Source organism: Phoca vitulina, unplaced genomic scaffold, assembly GCF_004348235.1.
Source record: "Phoca vitulina isolate PV1807 unplaced genomic scaffold, GSC_HSeal_1.0 scaffold38, whole genome shotgun sequence".
NCBI lineage: Eukaryota > Metazoa > Chordata > Mammalia > Carnivora > Phocidae > Phoca > Phoca vitulina.
In genome coordinates, this window is record NW_022589741.1 from 8,493,695 (window position 1) to 8,504,338 (window position 10,644).

The window sequence follows — 10,644 nt, forward strand, 5'->3', positions numbered from 1 at the left end:
TCTGCTTCTCCCTCTCCTTTTCCCCCTGCTTGTGTTCCCTCTCTCACTGTCTCTCTCTCTCTCTCTCTCTGTGTCAAATAAATAAAATCTTCTAACAGTCAGTCAATCACTCACTCACTCATCCTTGGCTATTCTTAGAAAACTGTATTAGTAGATAGTTAAGGAACCTACAGGTATGAAGCTAAGTTCCCCGAGAGCCATTCTTTCCTACAACTACTGAGTGTCCAGACAGGGGACGCCTACCTAGGGAAGGGCCAAGGGGAACATGAGAGTCACTGGCCAGATTTCAGAATTTTTGTTTCTGGTGCCATATGGGGAAGATTGGTCTTGGTGTAGGAAGAAAGCATTTGCCACTCTTCCTGTTAAATGTGCACTTGTCACTTTAAAACCCTGTCATGCGTTAGTCACCTTATCCAAGTGGTGGCTGCAGCCCCAGAACAGTTTTTATGGACTAACCATCCCCTCCCCCAAGCAAACAAAGCCCTGAGTCACCCACAGTCTCCCTCTCCAAATAAAGGGCCTTGCAATGCCTTCAGATTGGTTGCCATTAGAGGAAAGTTTTTCCTGTGCCTGGCACTGGGGTGCCCCACGTCACCTCTCACATACATGAGCTTCTCGTGCTTCCAAAGGAAAGAACAGCTCTACCCAGTGTGTTCCCAGTGAGAGCACCACGGCGAGCCCTGCGTCCTATGACTGGCTGGCCCTGCGCAGCTGTTCCTAGGAGAAAACGGATTGATTTCCACGGGAGAATAGTTACGGTAATGAAGTAAACGATTGCCTCCTCGCTGGGGCTCTTACCAGCCAGGAGAACTCGAAGCCACAGCGCCCCTTTGTCTGCTGGTTCTGCCTGCAGTAGGTGGTTCGTTTGGCAGAGGAGGGCAGAGTTCTCGCTCGCTCGGGAGCTGTGCTGAGCTCACCCTGTGGGATGGGAGCTATAGATACTGTGTGTATTGCTGGAGGAGAGAATTCAGTGCACTGGTGCTCATTAACCTCTGCTGGAATTTTGGGGCTGTGAGTCATTTGTTGTTCTATAATGGAAGACTTTGGCTGTTTGCCATTTCAATTTTTTTTCACTCCCTTTTGCGGTATCAGTCTGTCTTTAAAGAATTCTTTTTTCCATTCCCCAGGCACAGAGAACCAATTAAAGACTAAATCAAATAGGCAGGTACTTAAATTATGAACAAAGTATGTCTAGAACCTTCCAGAATGTTTTGTGGTTGAAAATTAGAAGAATGCTAGTGGCTACTCTTTTTTCTTAGCTATGAGCCATGCAGGTTTTTTTGTTTTTTTATCTCATCCTCCCCCTCATCATTTCCCTTACTTAAGAAAAGTAATAATAACTGGTAGGCCTCAAACTCATATATCCCTGTTCATCTGGAAACCACTAAAAAATTGTTTATTGTACTAATGATGACTCAGAGAGACGTGGGAGGCAGTGCCGGTGTGGGTCATGCAGGGCTTCTGTCTCTGCGAGCTGCAGTGGACTTGCCTTAACTTCTAATCTACATGTTGTCGCTAGTAACAAATATGCACATTTTTAATATTTTACTTAATTTCTAGTTTGCCACAAGTCTTGACATTTTTCCCTGTGTGGGTTTTTTTTAACGTCTCAGCAGAACAGCAGCTGACAGTTTCCTCTCTCACTGACGTTCAGGTAAACGGCTGTCTGCTGGACCCCGTGCCCCCTGTCCTGGTGAGGAAGGGGTGCCAGTCGCTGCCCAGCAACATGATGGAGACCTCCATCGATGAGGGGCTGGAGGCGGAGGGAGAGGCTGAGGAAGACCCCAGTCAGGCCTTCGATGCGTTCCAGGCCACACGCAGTGGGCAGAGGCGGCATACTCTCTCAGAAGTGACCAATCAGCTGGTCGTGGTGCCTGCTTCAGGTAGGAGACCCAGTAAGCCCCGGATTGAGTCTTCACAGCACAGACCCCCGCTCCAGTCTCCAAGAAGTAGTCGTGCCGCCACTTCTTAGAATGCCGCCTACGTCTTACTCCTTTACGGACCACGTTCAGCAAGCTATAGGATTAGGTCTGCTCAGCAGCCACCAAAGATTAAAATGAAATAGCTCTGAGCCGGCTCCCCCACCTGCCAAGATCCATCTGAAGTGCCGTGTGATCCACCAAGAACTCTGGCTGCTTTGGAGTGGCAGAGATCTTACGGGCACAGTTTACCCCACTAGATTTACTCGAAGCTGATTAAATTGACATGTAAAACGTTTCTGGAAAGGTGTTTTGGTTGAAGATTGGAGATTAAGGAGGTCGTAGCTGTGCAAACTCAGGCTCGGTATGCTGTGTAGCCCACGTTGTTTGCTGCTGGTCTTATCTCTTTTGGTTTTTTTGGTTTGGTTTTTTCTCTCTCTTAAAGGGAAAATTTTCTCCATGAGTGACAACCCCTCCCTTGACAGTGTGGACTCTGAGTATGATATGGGGTCTGTTCAGAGGGACCTGAACTTTCTGGAGGACAACCCTTCCCTTAAGGACCTCATGTTAGCCAATCAGCCCTCCCCACGCATGACGTCTCCCTTCATCAGCCTGAGACCTGCCAACCCAGCCATGCAGGCTTTGAGCTCCCAGAAGCGAGAGGCCCACAACAGGTCGCCAGTGAGCTTCAGAGAGGGCCGCAGGGCGTCGGACACCTCCCTCACCCAAGGTGACTGGCCGCTCTCTCTCGTGGCTCGGAAAACTCTCCTGTTGTAGGGCCTGAGGGGGGTTGTGGCCATGTTGGTTTCACACCTCTGGTCACTGAAAGGCCTTGTGTTTTATTTAAACTGTTTGGTCATTGTTCTCTGCTTCAGGAATTGTGGCATTTAGACAACATCTTCAGAATCTGGCCAGAACCAAAGGAATCCTAGAGCTGAACAAAGTGCAGCTACTGTATGAGCAGATAGGACCAGAGGCAGACCCTGACTCGTCACCCGCTGCTCCTCAGCTCCAGGACCTCGCCGGCAGTTGCCCTCAGGTTGGTGCTCCGGGCCCTCCCACAGGGCCTCCGTGAGTATGAGGCATGACGTTGTCCTGAAGGAGTGTCATGTCACTTCAAGGACTGACTGGAGTCCCAGAGCAAACAGGTCATTTTGGAGAGCTCACAGCCTGGAAGCTCTCCTGTCGCTGCCACCTGCCACTCACAGGTTAGACCCATCCACACTGGTCCCAGGTGATCAGTACCATAAGGGGGTGGAGACGCTCTCAAGCTGTGGTTGGTTCATAGGGCAGATTTTACATGAGTGACTTCTTTATAATGTCATTGAACTCCCCTCCTCCCAGCACACACACAAATTAAAAATAGTAACATAAATGCAAAGCTCATTGCCATTAGTTTTGATGTGATAGCACTTGATTACATATTATAAGTGGATTAGTTATGCTAAAAATGACCCAGAAATACTGCTGTTTATCCAAGACATTTTATTTTGAGCCTATTTCAGTGCATCAGGGATATCCTAGCATCTGATGCCCCCATGAAGGTCATGGCCTCCTTTGCTGCAGTGCTGACTAGGTAATCGTTCACTGCAGAGTAACCCTCAGCCTACTAGTTACGTGAAAAGCTTTGGGTGTTAGGTCTTACAGAGTTGGAGTTCCTCTTGGACATTTGCCAAGGTGCTTAAACAAAGAATTGAAACTTTCTGCCACATGGAGAATTGAAAATGTTTTCACCCCCTTGCTCCTCAGGACGAGGTTTCTCAGCCGCAGCAGGCGGTCCCCGCTGTGCCCAGCAGTGTGCGTCCTCAGCTCTCCCCACGCCAGAGCCTGGAAGCCCAGTATCTGCAGCAGAGACTCCAGGTGGGACCCTTCCCCTTGTTACTCCAGCTCACGGGGCTTGTCTAGAATTTGCTTTTCTGCACAGCAGAAACCTGTTTTGCTTGGTAATTTTTTAGGGTAGCTGCTTTTTTCCCTATAAGCAGGTAGCTTTGACTCTGGATTTGTAGTTTCTAAAAACATGTTCAGACTTAGCCTTATGCTTATGTTGGCAGCGGAACAGGATTTATCCTCAGGTCCCAGGAAAGGAGAATGCCACTGGTAGGAAGGAGAAACCCGGTTTCTATGCCTCTAATGTTATGCCTATTAGTGAATAATAAATAAAATGGAAATCTCAAGCCAACAAATTTTAATATCAGCTCTCTACATTAATGCCTGAAAATCTTTAAAAATCATACACATCATTCAGTGGGCGCTGTGGCCTTTGCTGTCAAGATTTAACTCCACTCTTTCTCATTGTGTTTCATCGTTCTGAGCCTTGTAGTTCTAGAGGACTCTGAGAAATGGAAAAACGGACGCTGGTCCAAGTTGGGGCAGCGCAGGCCCGCTAATCCAGTGCTGTTGGGCCTCAGGGAGCGGGGGTCCACGCCCTCACCCTGCGCAGATTCGGGAGGACACAGTTGGCCTCGTCCTCCAGGCAAACAGGACAGTCCAGTGACCGCATCCTAGATGACATCATATTGTCATGCTCATATTCTTTTTCTATTCTTCCAGAAGCCCAGCCTTCTGTCAAAAGCCCAGAACACCTGTCAGCTTTATTGTAAAGAACCACCACGGAGCCTCGAACAGCAGCTGCAGGAACATAGGTGAGAGAGGGTCCCTTTCTTTGTTGAAGACTTCAGGACGCTGGATGTGTTGTCCTCCCCCCCCCCCCCCACGCAACCCCCAGCATTTGCTTCTACTGCGACACAGGTTTCAAGACATGATCACTGGTGCAGATAGTCCCGTGTCCTCGGGAGATGGGCCTGGCAGGATATGGCAGGCCTGCGTTTGCTTTGTTTTCTTTCCCTTCTAGTGCTTCCCTTTGGGTTATGAATAGACCTAAGCTTTCAGAGTCCGTGACCTACAGCAGTGTAAGTGGGTTCCACTGCAGAGAGGGCCTCCGTCATCTCTTGCAGTAATTCGTGTCCTCACGCCTCACTAGGAGAAGCAGCTTGGCCGATGTAGAATTACCCTAAGCCACCCCCAGAGGCCAGGCATTACCCCACTTTAAAACACTCCAGATGGGAAATCAGCCTCTCACTTCATAGGGAGAAAAACTCAGTCTTAGAGAAAATGAATTAGTGTTCAGTGTGGCACTGAGGGATCCGTCAGAACTGGGGGACAAATGTCAGGGCTACAAAACCAGACACAGCTGGTTCCTACCCCCGTTTTTTTGGGGGGGGTTGGTTTTTTTGTTTTGTTTTGTTTTCTGCGGAAAAGAGAAGTGGGAGGACTGATCCTGGATTTATATAAAATTGCCATCACTGAGGAAGATTTGAAATTCTTTCTTTTGCTATTGCCAATTTAGACTCCAACAGAAGCGACTCTTTCTCCAGAAACAGTCTCAGCTGCAGGCGTACTTTAATCAGATGCAGATAGCAGAGAGCTCGTACCCGCCGCCGAGTCAGCAGCTGCCCCTGCCCCGCCAGGAGACAGCCACGCCGTCCCCGCAGCCCCCGCCTTTCAGCCTGCCCCAGCCCCTGAGCCCCGTCCTGGAGCCCGCTTCCGAGCAAATGCAGTACAGCCCCTTCCTCAGCCAGTACCAGGAGATGCGGCTGCAGCCCCTGCCCTCTGCACCCCGTCCCCGGGCTCCTCCACCGCCCCCGCCGCCGCCCCCTGCGCAACAGGCAGGAGCCGCCCCGACCCCCTTACCGTTCTCCTATCAGACTTGCGAGCTGTCAGGGGCTGCCTCCCCGGAGCCAGACTACCCCCCTCCCTGCCAGTACCCCATGGATGGAGCCCCGCAGAGCGGCCTAGCAGCGCAGGACTGTCCCCGGAGCTCAGGACTGCAGGAGGCCCCCTCCAGCTACGACCCTCTAGCCCTCTCAGAGTTCCCCGGACTCTTCGATTGTGAAATGCTGGAGGCTGTGGACCCACAGCACAGTGGCTACGTCCTGGTAAATTAACCTCAGCACAGGAAGTGAGGCGGGTCAAGTGAAGGAAGAATGTCTATTTCTATTTTTATTCCAGCCTTTTAAATTTAAAGCTTATTTTCCTGCCCTCTCCCAACTGGAGAAAAAGTTAAGTTGCCCAACTGGAATCAGAGGGCCTGGCCAGGCGCATGTCGCTTTCTCCTGGCTCTGTCCCACCACCGTCTTCTGGGGCAAGTGCCGGAGTGTAGTGGTAGCTGAGGCTCATGCCCTTACGTCAAGTGGAGCCAGCTCTCATGGGAGGACTGACAGATGTTTTTGTAAGAAGACATGCGGCCCTAGGTTTTCTGTAGAACGACGCTAATTCGTTATCGAGGGAAACCTTGGTGGAAGCAGGAAAAACTGTGCCATTAGATGTGGGCAGAACAACACAACACTAGATTTTTCACTGAAGCCAAGCAACAGCACGTTCTGTTAGGCAAGGCAAGAATATGTAATGGACTTTGATGCACAGGAAGTAAAGGAAAAGTTGCGCTTGGTCACGGAGTCCTGAGCTTGAAGCTGCAGGTTGTCTCCGAGACCACTGCAACGACGTGGAACGTGAGCTTTGTTTCAGGGGTCACGAAGCCACAGCTGGCACTGACCCCTGAGACGGGCAGTCGTCCCCACCTGGGAGCAGTGGCACCCCTTTTCTGAAGGTTCCCAGGGTGCAGAGTGGACTCGGGGCTCCAGCGCTGTCACCTGTGGAACCGCGAGACCCAGCGCAGCAGAGGCGGGGGGCGGGGGGGGGCAACGAGCCGCGAGGAGCCCTCGGGGGCAGCAGCTCTGGGCCCAGGGAAGACGGGCTGTCCCTGCTCAGTCTTTGGTGTAGACTGCTGGTCTGGGGCGGTTGGTCTCCAGAGGACCTAGCGTCTCTTTTAAAATGGAATAACTACTTTGACTTTACACTCTATGTTGCTGGTAGTTTATTGAGCTTTGTAAATTTGGACAGTTTCATATAGGGCTTAGGAACTTCAAGGACAAGAAACATGAACTTTGATCTCCCATGTGAAGTGGTAGTGCTGTGCCTTTTTTCCCCCAGATCATGCTTTAATTCTTTCTTTTCTGTAGAAACCAACAGTTTTCCATTTATGTCAATGCTAAATCCAAAGTTACTTCGGAGTTTGTTTTCCACCGTGTGGGAATCGCATTCTTAATTTCCTTAAAAGTTCTGACTTGTAACGAAACGTTCAAGTATTACAGCAATATTTAAAACCACAAATGTGTTAACCATCTAGCAGATCATCTGCCAGACACGTTCTATGACTAGTGAAAACGTAACCTTAACCCTTCCAATTCTCTCATGAGAGTAAAAGCTAGATGCACCAGCTAGTTAACCGTATACCTAGAAGTAACAACCTGTCGCTTGGACAGCAACATCCCAATGTTACAACCCAGTGTTATTGACAAAGACTGTCGTTTCTGTCCTGTAGAATGGCTTGTCCTATCAGCAGATGAATGCGCTAAGCACAAAGCATCACAAAGCACAAAGAAGAGAGACACTACACTGATGCTGCATCTAGAAACACCTTTAAGTTGCCTTTCCTCGTTGTAGTGGGTGTCCAGGCAGGTGAGAAGCGTGCCCCATCCCCTCCCAGCGTGGGTGATGTGAGCAGTCCTTGTGCGGGCTCTGCTGGGGTGAAGCGTCCAGGCGTTAGCGAGAGAGGGTGCCCATGGAGGACTGTCGTTTTTGTGATGTAACAACTCATGAAAATCCAGTAGGAATGAATTCTGTTCCTTCTGTGGATTGTTTATTCCTCCTCATGCTTAGGATTGATGATTTCATGAAATAGAGAACATTTAAGCGATCCTTTCATTAAGATCTCTAATCTGTTTTCAGTCTTTGCAAAATAAGCCAGTTATGAAATAGGGCTTGATTTGTTTAGACTAAAGGATATTTTTCCAAAATATAGTACAGAGGCGCTGTCATGTTTATGAAATTAAAATGCCTTCCAGCCTGAAACTGGGGCAGCAGGAGTGGCACTTACAGGCTGCCACCGAGGCCTGCCTCCCTCTCCCGCCCCAGCCAGGAGCCCCAAGCCCGGGAACCCCCGGAGCGGTGCGGCCGACGGCGGGCAGGCCCAGCGCACGGCGGGAGAGGCAGCTGGTGCTTGGAGGGCCGAGAGCTGCACGCGGGGAAGGTCCCCGCAGGGGCCCGGTGCGGGGGCCCTGCTGCCGAGCATGAGCCGCCCTCCGGACCTGTGGCGTAAGCTATTTGCTGTTCTCCTTTCAAGCAGAAATCAATAAATTCCGTAATGATCCGTCTTTACTGAAATGTCAGCTGGTGAGATCAGGAGACTGGTGACGGTCGGTCAAGTGTGCTCCCAGCCCCGTGGGATCGCCTCCATGGCTCTGTCCCCTGACCGGCGCCCTCCGGCCACTTCTGAGTGGCTTCCCCACACACTAAAACAACACTAAGAAGGCTTCGTACCGCTCTTTTTATGAGAGGCTACTTTGAAATAAGGACTTTCTTTCCCGGTTGTTTCACGTTAGCGTGTCTACACTACTGTATAGTAATCTTTCGCTTTATTATCTTGTAAACCAGGCTCCTCTGAAGAGACTTGGGGGAGATGAACGGGAGGTAAAAATTTCATTCGGCAAGAAGTGCAATATGTGTGGTACTTTATTTTTTATGTTCTTTTTTTAATCCAGGGGTATTAGTCTCTGCTTTGGGAAAAATGCACTAGTTCTGCAATTTCCAGTTGGGCAAGTGTGTCTCTAGTATTTACATGCAGCTGATGTGCTGGTCCCTGTAAGGCAAGTAGAGCGCGTCACCACGACAGACGGGGTGTGTTCGCTTGTGAAGTCCCCGGGGAGCTACGCTGGCCAGCCACCCCCCGCCCTTGTCCACTTAAAGACAGCCGTCTGCGGCCCGTGGGGGAGGACGAGGACAGGGCGCTAAAGGACGCTGTTCTGATAGGAGCCAAACCCCTTCCCTTCCCTGCCCTCATCAAACTTTGCTCCCAGGAAGGAGAAAGTCGACTCCCCCTCTTGCTCAGAAATAAAGACCTGCCAGGTGCTTAAGCTGTTCCCTGAGTCCCTCGGGCGCCACTGGTCTGCCCCCACATCTGAGAAGGAGGGCCTGTGCCGTTGTGGGGTGGGAGCGGGCCACCCTCCTTCCTGCCAACTACGGGCCTCTCCCCCCAGCTCTGCCCCCGAAGAGGCACCCAAGAGGGGAGAACGCCTGGAGTCGGCAAGAAGGGGGGCTGCTCTGCTAGGCAGCGCCAGGTGACTCGGGGGTGCGGGCCTGCCCGCGGGGCTCTGGGTCACGTTCAGAAGCCTGTCAACACTTACACCTCAGCACCCTTTCGGTTTAAAGGAAACGCATCCTCCAGCTCTCTGCCACATTCCTCCTCCTCTAGAGACAATACAGAGGGTGCTCAGGCAGCCCTGGCCCCGGGGAGCAGTTGTGGGACCCCCGTGCGGGGGGCTTACCTTGGCCGCGTCTGTACCCCTGAACCAGGCCGCCTCTACTGCCTCCTCGGAAAGCACCCGAGCCGCTCGCTCTCTGTGCGCCTAGACATCAAAGGGACAAGCTGGAGAACAGGTAGTAAGCTGGAGTCATTGCCTAGGCGGGGGTCTGATGGCTGTGCTGCTTCGGGAAATGTTAACAACTTACCTTCAGAGTGGTGTGTGGGAGATGAGGGCAGTTACCTGCCTCTGTTTCAGAACTGGACAAAGAGTCTTTAAATGTATGTGTCCCCTCTGACAGGTGCAGTGGTGTGGGCCTGCCTGCCCGGGGGGGCCCCCCGGGGGGGGGGGCGGTCACTGACCACAGAGCGCCCCCCTCTGGGCCGGCTGCGGCAGCGCAGGGGCCGGGGGGGGGCGTTTCAGCTCCCGCCCGCGTCAGCCTGCCGGTCTGCAAGGAGCAACCGCTCGTATTTGTACAGTAATTCACCAAACATTTCACAAGGAATCTAAGCATCATGACGATTCTGTGGAATTAGCGGGACACATCCAGTCCTCACTGCTTCCAGCTGAGGACACCAAAGCTCGCGGGAGTTTAGGTGAGCCGGCGGAGGGCAGAGCCTGCGGGAGGAGCTGGGGCGGCTCGGGGGTTCCTGGCTTCTCCCTGGGCGCTCTTTCCCCTCACTAGCATCTGACTCTCTTCACGAGCCAACAGCTATATCAACAAAGCCCCCAGCTTAAGTAAGCACGGGGTGGCTGGGACTCCGTCCCCACAACCATAGTCTCCCCTTGGCAGCTGCCTGGCTTTGGGGGAGGAAGAGGTGCCCCCAGGCGGCCGTGCAGGAACAGGCTCAAGAGACACAGACCGCACGGACCGCCCTCCTTGCAGGGTCCAGTCAAGTACAGAAGCCTAGGCTCACACGCAGGTCTAGTTTCTCCCAGGCACACAACATAGTAGTTTCCTAGAGGAGCCTATGGGGGCAGGGCACACCCCTCCTTGACTGCAAAGGGGCCGAACTGCAGGGCTTTGGCTCGGTGCTGTAGGCCCACAGACCCAGCCCCACGAAAGGAGGCCCTGGGAGAAGAATCAGGAAGGAGCCTGGCCTGCAGGAGGGGTGTAACGTTTCTCTCCAGTCAAGGTCCATCAAATATGAGTGCCGATTGGACACTTCTAGAGATAAAACAATTCACATACTTGGATTGAATACTCTGTCTTCTCAGAGGCAAAGTGGGTGGGTACAGGGGCACTATAAAAATAGAAATACAAAAGAACATCCTGGAAAAATAGGACCCCCGACTGGAATTCTCTGTTCCTCGAGCAAGTAGAGTGAACTCAGACCCGCCTCTGGCTGGGGGGGGGGGGGGGGGGG

General features: G+C 52.0%; 2 protein-coding genes across 5 annotated transcripts in view; one reads left to right on the plus strand and one right to left on the minus strand.

The window, feature by feature from the left end:
- SIK2 (salt inducible kinase 2) overlaps positions 1-10,644 on the plus strand; it is a 132,488-nt gene that overhangs the window by 112,911 nt on the left and 8,933 nt on the right. For 2 of the 3 annotated variants that reach the window (XM_032428028.1, XM_032428029.1), the window contains exons 10-15: positions 1,655-1,883; positions 2,365-2,649; positions 2,795-2,958; positions 3,669-3,779; positions 4,470-4,561; positions 5,266-6,495. In XM_032428028.1, the coding sequence (XP_032283919.1) occupies positions 1,655-1,883; positions 2,365-2,649; positions 2,795-2,958; positions 3,669-3,779; positions 4,470-4,561; positions 5,266-5,863 (1,479 nt within the window). In that variant the 3' untranslated portion in view covers positions 5,864-6,495. Of the gene's footprint in view, positions 1-1,654; positions 1,884-2,364; positions 2,650-2,794; positions 2,959-3,668; positions 3,780-4,469; positions 4,562-5,265; positions 6,496-10,644 lie in introns of those variants that run through there. The other variant, XM_032428031.1, reaches the window with a different exon arrangement.
- The window catches only part of PPP2R1B (protein phosphatase 2 scaffold subunit Abeta), a 32,022-nt gene continuing 29,805 nt past the window's right edge, over positions 8,428-10,644 (minus strand). Inside the window, exons 16-17 of one of the 2 annotated variants that reach the window (XM_032428033.1) lie at positions 9,302-9,382; positions 8,428-8,616 (exon numbers count right to left, since the gene is read on the minus strand). In XM_032428033.1, coding sequence (XP_032283924.1) covers positions 8,524-8,616; positions 9,302-9,382 — 174 coding nt within the window. In that variant the 3' untranslated portion in view covers positions 8,428-8,523. Of the gene's footprint in view, positions 8,617-9,301; positions 9,403-10,644 lie in introns of those variants that run through there. The other variant, XM_032428034.1, reaches the window with a different exon arrangement.